At 44.6% G+C, this 18,241-nt stretch overlaps 1 protein-coding gene across 1 annotated transcript in view; it reads left to right on the top strand.

The window, feature by feature from the left end:
- Positions 1-17,849, top strand: part of sema6bb (sema domain, transmembrane domain (TM), and cytoplasmic domain, (semaphorin) 6Bb) — a 127,545-nt gene extending 109,696 nt beyond the window's left edge. Inside the window, exon 17 of the mRNA XM_026159696.2 lies at positions 16,795-17,849. Coding sequence (XP_026015481.2) covers positions 16,795-17,702 — 908 coding nt within the window. The 3' untranslated portion in view covers positions 17,703-17,849. The remainder of the gene's footprint in view (positions 1-16,794) is intronic.
- Positions 17,850-18,241: the final 392 nt, after the last annotated feature.

Raw genomic sequence — 18,241 nt, 5'->3', positions numbered from 1 at the left:
GGTGATTCTGCAAGGGGAAAGGAATGGGGCCGAGAGCAGCACAGATGGGGGGGGGAGCTGGGTAAATCAGATCAAGGAGTGGAGAGTAGAGCAAAAAGAATGAGTAAGGGATTGAGAGATCATAGGAAGAAGGCAAACTTTGAGGATGGAAAGGGAGAAACAGTTCAGGGGATCAGAAGCACAGAGTCATAAGGGTGAATATAGAAAAGAAGCAGAGTGATGGGGAGAGGGGACAGAAATAGTCTGGTTATAGGAGGAGGAGATGCAGCAGCGGTAATCACGTAGGAAATTGAGAAAAGAAGAGGGTGAGGGTAGATGAAAGCCGTGAGAATGGAGGCCGGCGCAGGGAAAGGAAGGAGCATCTTTTTTTTTGCGGAGCTTGGTCGGCCCGGTGTGACAAATGGACTGAGAGCACCACGGGCGTCTCCTGCGTCACGCAGCTGTCGCTGGCCTCTTCGGCGGGCTTGTGACCAGGCTGTAACTCTGCCACGGCGACATAAACCACCTGCCTCGTATCCTCCTGATCTTTTCTTTTCACACATCACAGAGGAGCTGTCCTTCTACTTTCCTCACGCAAGCATCCACGTCTTTACTTTGCTTCTTTCAGATTAGTCCATCTGTCATGAAAGTCAATGAAATGAGGATAATGTCTCTCACAGCATCACTGAAGGAATTTCTTTCTGCAGTGTCAGGAGCGTGAGACCAGTTTCTTAATGGGAAACGGTGAGGAAGTTGAGCGTAGCTCAGGATATTGACTTGTGGTTATGTATGGCTCTCTGTGCATTTATTAGAAACAAAATCCCTCCTCCACACACACACACACACACACACACACACACACGCACGCACCCCAAATATTAGTATGTAGAGACATGCTGTTGCTCTAAACCCACTTTGATCAAAGCAGACTTTGGAAGCACAGCATTTAATTGAGACGGTGTGTTGTGGGAGGGACACTTTGATGAAATAGATGAGGTCAGAGAAATATCTGGATTCAATTATTCACGTGTGTGTGTGTGTGTGTGTGTGTGTGTGTGTGTGTGTGTGTGTGTGTGTGTGTGTGTGTGTGTGTGTGTGTGTACAGGGCATGTGTGCTAAGGCAAGTCTATTAATCTATAGGCTCTATTTTCTCTTGTGCAGGCACTTTGTTGTTGCTCTCTAATCTCTCTCATACAAACTAACATACAGCACAAACACTGGGATGGTGAAGCTGTGATCTGTACACATGCAGCAGTTTCGAGGCTCTAATGCAGCAGTGGGCAATTTCCCAGGGGGCCACACTGCTGTGAAAATAATTGCCCATCCCTGCTCTTATAAATGCATGCACAAACATCATATACATTTTAATTTAATAAAATACTGTGTGTGACTTCATGTTGATTTTAGCAGACCTTCTCTTGCTCATGTGATTGAAAAGATGCAACCATCACGTAGCAGTAATATTGACATGACATGAATATTGACAGGGGCGTCTGCTGCGCAGTGAATAATACCCATAGTCAGGTCAGCAGTGTCAGTACATTCATCAGTTATTAAATAATTCTGACACAACTCCAGCATGGAATGAAATAAATGTATTTTTCATTCCGTCCTGGAGACACAGACTTTTCAGTCCGTTTCTGTCTTTAAAGCAATTTTGGTCCATAAAACAAGCAAACAGTCACAATGTGGCAGGCAATCTGTGATAATACGATGATTAACTTAATGATAAATCTGCAAAAATCACTTTGTTGCCATCTACACGTGCAGACTAACCATTACCTACTCACATTCCAGCCACAATCTCAGAGATATTAAACGGAAATTCAGGAATTCCTCTACAAACTGTGATGTGAGGATTTAACTGCAAAATGACAAACACGCTCAGCAGCCTTTCTTTCACATAGGAATACAAGCAGTTCGGTCAACTCTACTGCAAAGAGCCACGTCGCAGACTGTCAGCAATCTGTCTCCATTTAAAAGTTAGACAGCATTTATTTGAAAACCTCCAGCCTGTCTGAGAAGACTGCAGTCAGTCTGAGACAGGCTGCCTCCCACCAGGCGAGCAGAGGAATCGCCCCGAGGTCAGAAGCGGTCGCAGGGAGGTTTCCTTCTTTTTTCTTACCAGCTAGGGTCACAGGAGAGCTGGAGCCGATCCCAGCAGATGCTGACAGAGACGCGAGGTTCACCCTGGAGTCCTCGCAAGTCCATCACAGGATTATTTATTAAGTACTAAATAAAAATATTTGGGCTGCTGATGCACAGAATGCTCTTCCTGGCCTCAGAGGAAATTTACATGACTTGCCATAATTAAGGTTGCCGTGACTACACGTGTTGATATTGTATTCCACCTTTTAATAAGCCCTTAATGGCTTCTTCAGCTTATTTGCTTTAGTGTGCCATGTGAGAACTGCGTTTGTACCTCTGGTCTCTAAAACTGCACATATAAGTTGTGCAAAGTGTCTGCACTTACAGTTCTGCTTGCAGGAACACCGTCATTAATATCTGCGGGCGAGCAGTTGTGTGCCCTCCAATTTAGAAGGCTCTTCACAGTGGACGTCTCAGCAAGCGTGACAAACTGCAGCTGGATTTATGCTGGATTTACTTTTAATGATGTTTGAGCAGAACATACTCTGTTGACAGAAACCCCCAAACTACTTCTGAAATGCTCGAGTGTTTTGTGTGTGTGTGTGTGTGTGTGTGTGTGTGTGTGTGTGTGTGTGTGTGTGTGTGTGTGTGAGGGAGATGAGAATGTGTGAACACGCGTGTGACAGGTAATATAAGCCACTTCTGTAAACAGTGTAATGAGTCAGATTTGATTAAAGTGTCGACAGACGCCACATATGTCAGATCCACTTGCGACAGGCTCTCGCAACGCGTCGATTGGTCGGCTTCAGTTTTTCCAGGTCGTAACCTTTGCTGACAGGCCAATCGGTTACAGCATAAACACGGGCTAAATGGTATGTCAGTACGCCAGCTTGGGTCTTTTAATTTACCGTGAGGGCATCTTAATTCTAAAAGAAAGATTCTCGTATCCACATCATTTTTGGGGTCCTGCGAAATCTTCGGAAGAGCCTCCGGCAGCAGTAATCTCAACACTGCCTCATTTTACTTTGTTGTTTGCAAGCCTTTTGAGGATAGAGTCAAATTGTGTTTGTGCAGACACCTCATCAGCTAAAGTCAACTCTGTTAAACTAGTCATCAGACAGGATTCGGAGGCGATGTGTGGGTGTTTGTGGGGCCGGAGCCGCCGAGACGTCAGATTCCCTCCTTGTTCCGTTACAGCACTTTTCTCACATCTCTGTTTTCCCTCTGCTGATAATAACGGAGTCGGTTTTCCAACAAACGCCTGCATCCAAATTGACACACAAACAATCAGAGTCGCACATTCGGCACCCGTTTTTGCTGTGAACTCACTCAGCCGTAATGACATAGCTAGTGTTGCCACAGCGTAGCTACAGATGGAAGCAATTATGGTGCTGTGAAAATATTTCCTGAAGAAAGGCAGTGTTTTGACTGGTGGAACAGCGGGATGCAGTCACTCAGTAATTGAGGTCCGCTAAAACATCAATGAGGCGAAGGCAGATTGGTGATCCCTTGTTGTGGCGTCATGTTCGAGTGGATGACGATCACCGCAGAGCTAGGACGGGCTCGTGCTTTTTGTCTGGCTGCTTGGAACGCTGTGACGAGCTTTGTTTAGGAAGGAAAACGTGTTGCCAAATTTACAGCCGCGGCCTCATTTCATTCCATCCTAATTATTGCACTTTGGAGGGGGCCTCGGCTGAGGTTTGGGCAGCGGGGCTGATAAAGCCAACAGAGTTCTTTGTATTTAAACGGCAGCCGGTTAAAACACAGGATCTTAAGTTTGCTGATGATAAATGTGTTGCCCTGCAGTCTGAACCCATCCAGAGGCAGAGAAAGACAGAGATGATACTATCCCCTTTCAGAGGCAAGGCAGAGAGCTTTCAGAAACCTTCATACCACCTTCCTCAAATCCTAACTCTCTTCTGTCACTCCTGCAAGTCGCACACAAGGGCAGGGAGCGAGAGTGAGGGGAAGCGGAGATGGAGGAAGCGCAGCGCGTAACTGCGCATCCCCAGACACCAGCTTGCGCTCTAGCTCTCACATCTTTCCCACCCCAAGGAGCTTCTGAGAGGCTTGAAGAACAGAGCCAATCCCCTCGGTGAATACTGAGGTTTAGGCTGATGAAATACGAGGACCTCACACCATTTACCAACTGACATGTGTAAGTGTGTGTTTGGGTGGTGAAATATTGTCTGGTGTGTGTTGTTTTTCAGTGTGGATTTTTTTTTAAAGAGCTCTAAGAAGATAAGAATAGTAGCTTCAGCCTTTAGAAAGCTCGGCGAGGTGCAAGGACTCCTGAAGGTTTTCGGCTCTTTCATCTGACTTCTTCCTCCGAGTCCTCTTGGCTCGCATCGCATCTCGCTCTCCATAGCAGGTTCCTCACAGAGAGCACTAAAAAACACATGGGAACCCGCTGACCCCTCAGAGAGCCTCAGATCTGGGCTGATTGATGTTTTCTGTGTGTGTGTGTGTGTGTGTGTGTGTGTGTGTGTGTGTGTGTGTGTGTGTGTGTGTGTGTGTGTGTGTGTGTGTGTGTAGCCTTATGACCGTCACATATGTAAATCAAAAGCATTTATTGGAGGGAAAAAATGTCGCATATATTGTAATTAAAATATGGTATTACAACATAGTGTCTGCAGAATATTTCAGTGGCCTTCGATCGGTACTATGTATACACAGCGTGAACGTTTCCGATGTTATGTTTGTGTTTTTCTTGGATTTGTCAAAATCAGACGAATCCATGAATCCTCCCTTAGTTATGCTGCAATAGGTGTAGGCTGCTTGGGGATTCCCATGATGCACCAGGTGTTTCTTCTTCACTCACTGTGTTTATACACCTCTCTGCGTTGAATCATTAGTTATTATTAATCTCTGGCTCTCTTCCACAGTGTGTATTATTGTTGGGTCTTTATCTTATAATACACAGGACGTCCATGATTTGAGAATTTGGCGCGATCTAAATAAAATAAGCTCCACTTGATGGTGTTACTACATTGTCAGCCAGAGCTGATCAGCAGACTTCGTCCCTCTATTGTTTTTGTTCTTGCAGTGCAAGAAAAACTGTCATTTTTTTCTCCCAAGCTTCAATCGTTATTTGCTAATGAATAATTAAAGGCCTCCTATGAATCAGTAAATCCTAAAATAGTCCCTTTTAAGTGATCATTTGTTTTAAATGTTTATTAAGCACAAAAAGGGTTTGGGGAAAAAAACCTGTGCCCCGTTTAAAAATCTCGACTCTATGAATAATTAAATATTTTCATGAAAATATTTAAACTTTACAGAAGTCGAATGAACACGTGCAGGCTTCCACATCGCTCCTCGTCTCAGATGAATGTCGGATCCAGCCGGGCTTCCTTTTTTATGTCACGCAGTCATCTTGTACATGTAAGTGTTAAAGTCAGATCCTAGGTGAGCTCAAAGAAACTTTCCTCCTTCGGAAGATGAAAGTAAAAACTGCTTTCTGGTGTCAAACTCTGCACGTGTGTCATTCTGCACACTGAAGCTCAAACATCTGACACAAAGAAGTGAAAGGAAAGCACTGTTTTTGAGGAGAGAGGGACTGATTTCCAGAAAAAAATACATTTTTCAGGCTTTAATGTCTGATAATAATGCTGTAACCTTTTTCTTTTTACTAGTCCAAAGTTTGAGGCCACAACCTTGATAAACTGTAACTGTGGGGCACAAATAAAATCGTTAGGTGCTTGATTGCAAAGATTCAATCAAATAAAACAACGTGATGAACAGTCTGACAAAGAAAAAAGAAATATTTAATATTTCTTTTAACTGATTGTAGTGCGCTTAATGAGATCAACTGTAGTGCAGTTAAATTGCCTCGAATGTTTCGTCAGTGGAATAAAACAAAAACAATGCTTTTGTGCTTTAGTTGCAGTAAAATAAGAGCATACTGAGTACTTCTACTTTTACTTTGATTACATTTTGTGCCTTATATTTAGGTACAGACCCTTTAGCGTGCACATTTACTTGAGAATGAGTGTGGGGCGATGGTTTGTGATGGTGAGCGTCCTGGTTTGCATGAGCCGGGTGCCAGCCTCAAACAGAGGTGATACATTTGTATGAACAGCAAAATATAGATGGGGTGTGAGGTGACCCTACGCTTTGCACAAGAGCACACGAGCGTACGCTCCACTTTGTCTCCGTCTGCTGAAATAAACAGCGGGCTGCGTGCTGTTTGAGGAATCTGAACTGGCCCGGGGCGCTGAGTAATACGGGTCCGGCGCCGCGTCCTGAAAGCCCTGCAGTGTGACAACCAGAGTGCTGTAACTACTCTGCTCTCACAGCTCTGGGGATTGTTTTTGTGTCACTCTGACGAAAATCGACCATGGTGAGTCCCCTACATCAAACAACACTTTCCCTCCTTTCTGAAACACATCAATAACACTGCTGTGTTTTTTTCACGCTCCCCTAGCACCCCGTTTTTACTTTCACTTCATTGGTGTTTCTCTTCCCTCTGACACTCGCACACCTCTTCTTTGTCACATCTCTCGGCCTCCATTCCTCTTTCCGTCCTTCCTCTACTCACTGTCCGTCACCCTCTTCCTATCTTGTTAACCCCGGAGTTTGTTGCGGCACTCCGGTATTGATCAGTCGAAAGTCTCTGTAGTCCGGGGTCCTGACAGGCGCCGTGATTCTGAGTGATCATTCAGCTCTGGAAGTATCCTGGCGGTGTCCATTTGCGGTGCCGTGGGCCTGTGTCATGGCCGAGACATTTCATTAAAGGCCACCTGTAAATTAACACAAGAGACGAGCGGCTGCACGTATACGGAGAAAGCAGCTTTTGTCAGCCGCCCGCCTTGACGTGAGGCCTGATGGTTTAATCATTTTGTTAAACCTTCATAAATTTGTATGTGGAAAGATTCCAACACTTCAGCTCTGGTGGTGTTAACATAAGAAAAACAATGTGGCGTGTGTTTTCAGCTGGTGGGTATATAGCACACACAGACGTGATATATGGACGTAGCATGTGAGAAAGATTAAGTTGAATTGCCTGCTTCATGATTTAGGAATGAGAGACGTGAACCCTCTGGGCAGATTGTTAGACTAATTCTGTGCGGACCTGCTCTCCAATTTATTGCCTGCGACAAGTTTGTGAATATTTATTATTGCTCTCGATAGTGCACGTTTGGCTTTGCACCTAAAATGAGAATATCAATTACCAAACGAAAGCACAGCCAGCGCTGTATAGCACCCCTATATAGAGGGAAATAGTAAAAAGCTACATCCTACTGAGGAAAACACGCATGCATGTTTGCACACGTGCACTCTCGTGCACACGAGAAGCTCTACAAAACAATTTATTTCACCACAGTGTCCGCCACAGCCCAGTTGCTTTGTTTGGATTGGATGCAGCTGAAACTGCTAACAGATTCTCTCTTGTTAAACTGCCTTTCGCTAAAAGGTTGACCAGATTTGGAGAACAAGGTCTGCTGATCTAATCGAATAAAGAATGAGGAATAGCAACATGTGTGCGTAGGCTGTGAAAAAAACATTTATGAGAATGGAAAAGAAAAAAACTCCTGTAGCATTTGATTACACGGCACCCCCCCCCCCGATGATTTTAACACACGTTGTTGCCCAAAGCAACTCCAGACTTACCTCATTTACCCCTAGCAGAGTTTTCTATAAGCACAAAGAAGGAAGCCAAATGAGGGTGAGTTAAAAACGTAGATACACGGGATAGAAATAGCGGGATGGAAAAGTGGAATGTATAGGCAGCAAGGTCTGTAATTATGCAGTCATCACTGAAAGCCTTGACTCTAAATCAGCCAAAAGCCTGATGTGCCCTCGCTAATAAACCCAGAATCTATTAACAGTGTGTTTTTTGGTGGAGATTTTATGGAATTTTAATTACAAACACATGGGTGGTGTGCATAAATGTTTTAACATATTGATCAGCCGAGTGAGCGTCTCAGCGGCCCTCGGGAGCCAAGGTTGGTGTTTTTATTTCTTTATCTTTTTTGTGCGAGAGAGTTGTGCACAAGTCCCCAGCAGCTTTCTTTAAGCCGCGCTCTGAAAACGCTGTCAGGGACAGACTGTAAATGGTTTTACAGTCATCCCGAGAGTAAACAGGGTTTATGAGCAAGCAAGGTTTAGTCCAAGTAAGGAGCTGGGCTTCTTTTTAAAGCCTTTCGATTCTTTCCCAGTTTGCTGCCTGGCTTGAACACACATTGGTGTTAGTTTCACAGCTCACAGCATGAGGTGCACTGCGTTTGTGTGCGTGAAACAGAAGTAGAGGAGGTAGTGGAGGTAATGGGTAAGTTATGTAGTGTATCTGTTAAGAGAAAAGTAAAAGGAGTAAGACGGCAGGAAGGAGTACGTGCTAAAAACAAGAAACGAAACAGCGCCTGCAGTCTCTTCAACAGAGGAGAAGGAGACGAGGATAATGAGCAAAATCACTGAGCCATGGATGCAGGCACAGCGCGCACTTACTTATTAACTCACACATATTCATACATCTATACACAGTTATTCACACTACAGCGCACGTGCTTTGCCACGTGAAATCCCACCGTCACTGCGTGCATAAACACATTAACATTATGCATAAAAATGGTGGATTCCAGAGATGAAAGCCCCTCAGATCACCGGCTGTACGCTGACACAGTCGTAACCTATCAAGCTCAGAAGTGTGCGCTCGTGGCATCGACAGGTCCACCGGGAAGCTGTGAAGTCTCTTTGTTCTGTTTTGATGTGCTGTATTTCTAAAACATGGATTCTGGCTCTCAAACCGCATAAAAGTTCCCCTGCTTGCCTTTTGATTAAGGAACCTATCGAACTGTAGCAACCTCAAATAGTTTGCAAATTAATTTGTTAGCATCTAAAATGGCTAACGATTTGAGTCATGATGCTGGCAGGAACACCAAAAACTTAACACTTCATAGTTTTATTCAAAACCTAAAACTAAATTTTCAGTCTGGTTTGTTTTAGCAAACATTTCAATTTCATTTCTGTGATACGAAGAATGCGCACACGCCCCGGCTAGCACCCCATCCTCACTAGCTGCGTGTGCTACATCTAACAGATGTAAGTAGTTAAAACAGCGAGTGAGGTTTCCTTCTGTGTTTTTAGAGGCCATCTGAATCAAATCATATCTTAAAAAACTCATTTCAGCTGCTCGAATCGTGTTTTTCTTTCTTCCTCAATCGTCAAACTCCATTCAGAAGTCCAGCGTAACAAACTGCTATAAAAACAACAGCGGTTTTTTTTTCTTTGTTGAGTGCAAAGGCGCGTGGGAATGTTATCCGGTCGTTAAGTGATGACGCGACGAATCCTACTTCCAGGCCTAAAGTAGTCTGCGTTTAATATGGCTTTTGTGTTGTTAACATGTTTAATGTTTTGTATTTTCTTCTATTTAATCTCAAAAAGCTCCTAAAACAGTCAGTGATCACTGTTGACCTCCCTCGGCTTTTATTACCGCTAATCATTTATTTAAGCTCAGTTTTTAAAACCTTAGGATGTAACTACAGCCCAGCCCATGGAGCAGTATATGAATGACTAACCTCGTATTGTGGATGGATTATCTCAGTTGTTCTCCTGGCTGAAGTTCGGTCCTTTTACAGCATCCTGCCATGCGATTACATTTGTTCCTGACCACCGAGAACACTCACGTCAACTTTTATCGAGTGGAAAAAAAGTTAGCTTGTTTATATTATGCTAACATAGCTGTGTTGCTAATGGTCACGTAGCACATCATTATATACCAGCTAGCCAAACTTCAGTATTCATTTATGTTGGAAGTGATAACAGAGCTGTACGTTTTAATTTGTTTCCAAAACCCCGCAGTCAGGACATGCTATATTGTATTTAGATAGAATCTAGCGAGCTAACTTCCTGCTAACTTCTAACTCCGTTAAATGTCATAAATTCCGTTTTCATGGATGCCTGGATGTTAAACTCAATTGTTACACCTGGTAGAGCAGAACGCTGATCATTTTATTAAAGATGAAAGACTTTAGACAGTTTTTCAACTCTCAGTAATGCCACAGCGATCGTTTGATATATGGACCTGCAGCGGAGTTTAGGTCCAGACAGGCTAGTGATGTCAGACTTAACGACCGGATAGAGACGGACAGATTTACATCCCCGGTCTCCAAAAAACCCAGTTTCAACATCGCTGAAAGGTGTTTTATTTTGTTAAATAATAACTACGGGAAATAAAGATCACAGTGATTTAGTGATCATTAAAATGTGTTCAGAATTTGCAAACTGATGATGATTCAGTTCATAAATCACGGCACGCTGCTATCAGACTACGGCACAGAAATAAGAACAAATCAGTGGCGTAATAACAGTCAGCTGCTTAGACTCGTGTAAACTGCCTTTAAAACACATGTTGTGTAGATCACAGGACACCGACGGGAGCTGTGGCTGTAGATAACAGTGGGCACGCTGCAAGATAACAGTTTAACGCCAGTAAATCTTTCAGCGATTGTCTGAACTCGTGTTTTTCTGGAGGTCACTGCCGTGTTCCCAGTTTTTGCAGTCATTACAGTATCATCATAACCTACAGAAACCACGGCCAAATCTGCCAGAACAATAAGACTCAGTACATGTGATAAACAGGGATTATGCCTTGGCTGCACTTCTCTAATCATAATCATCATCACCGATGGTGGGTCGAAAATAATTTTCCTTCCCTTCGTCTCATTCACACACGTTCACAAGGCCTTTGTTGAAAGCGGCGCCAAACTGCGATTCTGGAGCGAGCAGATACCGAGTCTTCTGCCAGAGCTCTAATCAAGGCAAATGTTGAACAACTGGCACGGCTAGCAGGGCTTTTCAATAATTTCCTTTACTCGCTTTCTAAATGCGGGGAGGTAGAAATGAGAGCGGAGGACAAGTACGAGCGATTATTGGTAGGCACAGAAATTTAGCGTAACCGCGCCTGTCACACTGCAGAAGTAACAGAAACTTTGACACTCGAATATAAAATGAGATTTTACTGGAGCAACCTTGATTTGAAAGTATGTGAATAAAAGTTTCCTTACTTCTCTTTTGAGTTCGAAGCTATTACTCCCATCATGCCGCCACCCCCGGTGATCAAAGGAGCGGTGGGTAGGAGAGAGAAATTGAGAAAGGATTAACGACTAACAAGCGGATAGGAGGGAGGGCAGGACGGCGCTGCGCGAAGGAACGGATGACTGCGGGTTAGAGACAAAGACAGCGAAATACCAGAGAAACTCTGATTTTCTTTGTGCTTTTGATTTTGACAGTTAGGCAGTATAAAAGTATTTTTGAGCAAATATCTTATCAGTGTTGCTTTCAACAACAGGGAACAACATCTCTCTGCTCTCTCTCCTCTGCGCTCCCTCCTCGGTCGTATTTCGTTTTTGTGGTCACCTCTTTAATCCCCTCTCCTTTTTTTTTTTTATTAGCCTTGTCCTCCCTCTCATCTTCGCCCCCTCTTTTGTCTCATGTCCTCTCTTCTCCTCCCACTTTCTTTCCTTTTTTTCCCCTTTTTTAGCATACATACTGTAAAAATCACTCTCCTCTCCCTTCTTCTCATTGTTACGCTGTAATTGGAGCTGGAAGCCCGGAGACAAGCAGCTCAGTGTTCGTCAGGCTGACAGGCAGGCCTGTTGGCTTCTATTAAGGTTTAATAAGTGAGCAGGATTGGAGAAGAGAAGGAGCCGAGATGAGGAAGGAGCGCGCGAGCAGTAGTTTCTGCTGTCACCCCAAGGATGCGGGGAAACCTGCCTGCTGTCACAAAAACGCACACTTCCCAATCGCTCTGCTTTCTGCGTGCTCTCTTTATCATCGTAATCCTTTTCCAGCTTATTCCCACTGGCTGAAGATTTCCTCTCGATGTCAAGCATCCAAGAAAGACATAAGTGGGGGATAAAAGAAGCTGGCAAAAAACAATTAACATATCTAAGTGTCCATGTCAAAGAGAGAGAGAGCAAGAGAGTTGGGGTGCCGTGATTGCTGTGACACACACACACACTCGTACAGCAATAATAAACACACTTGTCAGAAACGTGCCCCTGCATGAAGCTGACAGCAGCATTATTGCAGCCATGCAGAATTTAATCTAAAGTGTCACACAGCAAGCCTGGACCACAGCCGAGGTACACGTTAAAGAAGCATCTGAAACCTCTGCATCCGAGTGCGCTGCGAACAATTCCAGATGTTGTGAGCGTGGGAGAGGAGATTTGTGGCGGTTATTGGCTCGTTCTGAATTTTTCTGCGGTCGCAGAACTTCATTTTCGTTTACAAACTCATCAGGACTCGAGGGATTATTAAAGAAAAATCCAACCCTAGATACGTGCAATACCTGACTTTTCAAACTCCTCAAGCCTCTGTGTGTGTGTGTAGGAGTAGAGCAGAGGGAATATGGTAGTAACTTCCTGCCTCTGTGTCGCATCTGTGCCTCAAAAATGTCTATTTTCCTGAAGAGAGGAATAATAATGTAACTAAAGCTGACAAGCTCTCCGAGCTGAATATCGGCCAAAAACATGGAAATAAATACAGCAATAATCAGCCTGTGTTTAGGCTGCGCGACCAAAGATGCCAACAATATGTTCAAGGAGAGAAGAAGTCCCAGTGAACAAACGCCAAATTCAGTCCAAACATGGAAGAGCATGGGTGCTTAAATGAATACACAAAGACTGTGCTGGTTAGCCTGCGTAACCACGAGCTGGCTGTGTTTTGATATGCTCTGAGATCTCAATTATGAGCTGCCATCTGTGTTCAGAGCAATTTTGAGATATTAGGCAATCAACTTTTTACATCCCATTGGGCAAAATCCTAAATAAGCCTAAATACACGGTCAAATAAACACTTTCCAATGCATAGCATGAACCACATGTGAAGACCTGCTGCAGGAGAACAAACTTATTCTTTTTTCCATACGTGTTAATATTCAGAGGCTGTGATGAAGTGATTGGGGAACAAAATGGGAACGTGGGGAGGAGGGATTGTTGAATCAACCAAAAGCAGAAATGAAAGACAAATACAGATCGCATTACGCTCTAAGGCTGACACGATCCCGCTGATCTCGGCTTATTGAGGAACATTTGTGTGATGCTGAACCGAACTGAACTGTGTGTGTGTCACATAATTAGCAGGCTGTAACTAAAGCCTGTGTCCACGTGTTTCACTGAGCTCAGCGGATTGGTGATAAAGCACTAATTAATGATGAAAAGGACATTGATTGACCAACAAGGCCACCTGATTAATGGCAGGATTCGATCGATGGAAATTGCAAACTTGTGAGTGTATGAGCTCACATCGATGGCGTCCGCAATCTATTGTCCAAGCTCTAACATTTAATTGTTAGTGACAAGGGATGGATGAATGATTAAGTGCAGTTGTACCCATTGTCACCTCAGCTCTGTGGGATGCAGTCATGCTTTAAGGCAGAGACGTCAAACTCGTTTTACATCGTAGGCCACACGCAGCCCGCTCAATGAAACTCCCATTTCAAAAAACATTTCTATCATTTAATGACAGAATAATCTATTAACCTAATTACTTTGGTGTAGCATGAACGGCCGTGTTCAAAGTCCTTATCAGTAAAAAGAAATGTGTAATACAATTAGAAGTCCAAAATTTATGACTCCCTTCACGTTTTCCAAAGCTGTCCAGAGGAGCTTTATTGGAGTCTCTGCTAGGCCAATTCTGGCCCCAGGACCTGATGTTTGACACCCCTGCTTTAAGTAGGATGGGTGGTGTGAGGAGGTGGCAGCTGCTCCAACGCTGCTGGCTGTGGCTAAACCAAGCCTCCTCCTTGAGCCTGGCTCTGCTGGAGGTTTCTTCCTATTAAAAGGGAGTTTTTTCTTCCACTATCGCCAAAGCGCTCGCTCATACGGGGTCGTATGATTGTTGGCACAGACAGACAGAGTGAAGGGCAGGATGGAAATGTGAGCTGTAATTTTCCTGTTATTGGGTCAAAATACGCAAAAATATTTTGTCTGCCTCACATGAGCTTTTTGTTAAATAGCAAATATGGACACATCAAACTAAGATGGAGAGCCTGATAAATATAACAGCTATCAGCATTTCCTCACAAAGGAGAAGAGCTTCAAGTTGGCAGAAAGTTTTTTCCATTGTTAATTCAGTTTTTAATGCTCAGTGATCGTAAAATGTTCTCAAGACGTGGCTGAACCCAAAGAGTTTGAGGATTTTGTTGGCAGAAAAGTAAATAAGCTGCAAGTAAAGTCCAGTGAGTTCCACAAAAGGTCAAAGCCGAAGTATTACAACACCTAACACTGAAATTATCTGAGAAAAACTAAGTGGTTTTTCAATGAATTTATTCCTTGAATGAGAAATTATTAATATTTTTGTTATAAAACACGAAGCCGTTATTTAATTATTATTAAACCCATTTGTCTTCAAATTTGACATTTTTTAATAAAGTTAAACGCAATAAAAACTTTTCATTAAGAGTGTTTCATGGCTACACGATTTCTGGTCGATGATGAAGAACGCAGAATATGCTAATACCTAACAAATTCAAATAACAGCTGTGCTCACTATTACACCCCATTATTCACAGGTTAAATTACCCACATCCTGTAAGCACTGACGCAGCAGCGTGCGCCATACAAAACCGCACAACTTTATGAAGTTACTTCAAGATGAAGCTGCAGATTTGTCTGCTGGAGACGGCGTCCTTGTTTTTATCCAGCCCTTTCACACAGGAAGTAAAAGTCAGGGTGTCGTCTAATATTATTTTTAATTTAATTTGGAGTTTTGTCATTGTCTGCCTGCTTGTTACGGCTTCAGTGATGTTTGCAGGCTAAACTGGTAAATGTTTATTGGATATTTGTGGCATTTATGGGAAATTTCTTGAGGGGAAAGCGTAATTTTTCTTTTTAAACTCAGTTTATTTTGATTGTGGTTTCCTCTTCGGGGCTGTTGATACACCTGCTGTGTGTTTTTCTGATTACAGATGCTTGGTTGTGATCATTAAAAAAAATGTTCTGATGGTAAAGTCGTGGCTTCGTGTTCCTGTCGAGTCCCAGCAGAGAGAGATTGGCTTCAGGGGGGTCCGTATTTACAGCGGATACAATCTGCCCTCGGAAAAGTCTCATTTAAGCTGAAAATAGAGCTTCTGTTTACCTGAACGTTTTACTGCCTGTGCGTGATAAGACACTGGTTCGTGCTTCCCGGCTTGTGGGGCGTGATGTCTCATTTTATATATTGTCGATAGATTTCCTACACAGGTTTTTATATATGTATGCGAGTTGGCCACAGTGTCAGGTTGTCTTGAGCGAAAGACCCAAAGATCAGCTAAATTTGTGAGTCACTGCTGTCGGTGTTGAGTTAAACAGTTTGTGTGTCAGCTCAATGTCCAGTCTACAAATGGCCAGATGTCTCCACGCAGGATTTCTTGGTGCTGCGTTTGGTTGGACAAAAAGTTCAGAATCATTTTTAGGCGAGTAAAGAGTCAAAGTTTTTACCCCTTTTAATCCAGCCGAGAGCGGCGTGGCCGTTCGGCCGCCTCTCACAGCGTCTTAGCTCCCTTTCCCCTGCTTTAATGCCAATGTGTAGCCTAACACCAAACGAGACAAAGCCACGGGCCACTTTAATTAAGCACCAGGCTGTCTCGTGCTGGAGTGTTTGAACCACAACCGGCACCATTAAAAATGAATATCTCTGTTAATAAAAGTATGTTTGTTTAAAAACACAACAGTCCCGTTTTCCTCGTGTTCATTATTCCTCCCGTTCTCTGCCCCGCTTTGTGCTCAACAACTTGTAAGTGAGTAAGTGGCTCCCACTGTCTATTAATGATATCCATTTATTTTCTCTTAGAAAGGATTTATTTTGCTGTCCTTGTGGAGACATTCCTCCCTCTGCTACTACTGGAGCTGTAATTTAACAACTATTACGAGTGTTTGTCTAAGGCCCCAAATGTTCAAGTATGCTTTAGGCCACGATGCTCTCTCCTCTAACACCCTCTTTTTTGCCTTCATCTGCTTCCCTTGGCACGCACGTGCTCTCATTGTATTCATTTGGTGCTTGTCCCAAGAGCTTACGCAGCAAAGAATGACTCCTTTTCTGGCATTTTTCTAATTGATCCATGGCAGCCCAGGCTGTGGTCTTGCTGTTTTCATATCTTCAATAATTCATAAACAGTTCTGTCTGAGGGACTTCATCTCTTGTACTCACTTAAAAAAAAACAAAAAACCCAAGATACAGAAAGTTGTGTTTCGCAGATGAGCTGTTCTTTATCTATAAACATGATGCCTCGCGTTCACTCGCGCAAGAAATCATCTTGCTGTATGGATGCAACAGAGAAAACGAATGTATGCATACGTTGGGCTAACACTTACAGGGTGTTTCTGTTTCAAAATAGTTTAAAGTCAGACTAGCTACAGCACACATGTAACGTCAACGGCACCTGGACTGTGTAAGAGATTTTCATCGTATGGAAGCTTGAAGTTATTACTCGCCATTAACGACAGAGTTGGCATCTCTCTCTGTAAAGCTAATGTTGTGAAACATGTTAGCTTTGAGAGCTATTCTCAATCAGGAAGACAGTTATTAGAGCTATTAAAATCACCATCCACTTTACATAATGAAGGCAATTAGCCACAGCTACCTTGGCTGGAAAGCATATGACAATTACCACCCACAGAGAGGAGATGGAAAATAGGTCACTCTGTCTGGCCGTTTGCAAACTCCCACGCACTTTGTGCAGGAAATACTGATGCTTTTTGCGTGTTTTCACCAGTTGACTGAAGTTTTTTTTCTTTCTCTCTCTGTTAGGAATTCTGCTCCAAGAGAGTTTCATGGAGGAGCCCGATGGCCTCGTGTCCGTAAACCTCTTAGTGGTGTCTGCTGTTTCAGCTTTTGCAACAGGAGCCGTCCTTTCTGGTCTCACCGTCTGCTGGATCATGAGTCACCGGCACCGCCACTCTCGCGGCTCCGGAGCCGGCGGCGCCCGGCGCAAAGGCGACAAAGAGCAAAGCATGCTGGGACAAGGCCGCAGCGGGTCGGTGATGAGCGTGACGAGAACCAGCGGCGGGGAGCGGCGCTGTTCGCAGGCGGACAACCCCTTCGTCACGCCCAACGGCTGGCCTAAAGGAGAGATGGACCCCGGCTTGCTGCCCACGCCCGAGCAGACCCCCCTGCAGCAGAAACGGGGTGTACGTCTCCCGGACACCGAGTGGGACCAGAGTCAGACCTTCCTCACTGCCGTTGGGACTCCCTGCCCTAACAACTCCGTCATCTACCTGAGCTCCAAGTTCCTGCACGGTGGTGGAGGCGGCGGTGGTATGGTCCGGATAGATGACCCAGGAGAGGTGGTGCTGCCTCCACACACAGAACGCCATCGCTACCTGATCCTCGCCACGCAGAGAGGGGAGCACGGTAGCAATCGCCCCACCGGTGCGCTAAGGAACTCAGCAGGAGAATACATCTACCCTGCCACGCCGCAGGACTCCCCCGACCGACGGAGGGTGGTGTCCGCTCCCACTCCCCACATGGACTACGGGGAGCCTCGCTGGAGTCATGAGGCGCTCAACTACAACAGCAACAATGGCGCACCCTATCACCCTCAGCGCCAGGGCCTCATCAGGCCAGACATGCACGGGCCCCGAGGGCTGGGAGAACTGGCTGACTTCAGCCATCTTCTAGGAAAGAGCGTGGGCGAGCGCAACCCCAGTGGCCAGTGAGGCGACGCAGACGAGCCCTGACGCCAACCCCTTCCCTCCAACAGCAAACTGGAATCAAACAACCCTCAGATTCACTGTCCCGGTCCAACCTTACCCTGTCTGTCCTCTCTCACTGTCATTCAATGTTCAGACATCACTCAGCTGACTAAAGAGAGGGACAAAGAGAGAGAGCTGACAAAGAGGAGACAACTCTCTGTACATCTCCGTTCCTCCGTTCGTAATCCGAGGTGCACGCCTCGGCTCTGTTGGTGGATCCAACCGCAGAGCGTGACTTTGACTCCACGGGACGACCGGCGAGCTAAAAAGAGGGGTGCGGAGAACGAAGGCTCTTCATAGAAGGACAGTGTGGAGATTAAAAAAACAAACAAATAAAATGACAATTTGGCTTGCAGCACCAAATGTGAAAGGTCTCCCTCCACCATTCTGTTCACTGTTTTAACACCACGGATCTTCTTTAAGTGTGAAATCACGTTTCTGCTTTGGTTTGTTGATGCCGGTGGCGTCCAGCAGACAACCATGTGCTTTTCTTTGGACTCGAA

Source organism: Astatotilapia calliptera, chromosome 23, assembly GCF_964374335.1.
Source record: "Astatotilapia calliptera chromosome 23, fAstCal68.1, whole genome shotgun sequence".
NCBI classification, from domain to species: domain Eukaryota; kingdom Metazoa; phylum Chordata; class Actinopteri; order Cichliformes; family Cichlidae; genus Astatotilapia; species Astatotilapia calliptera.
The sequence above is the reverse complement of the archived record's forward strand: the minus strand, read 5'-3'. Positions and strand labels throughout refer to the sequence as shown.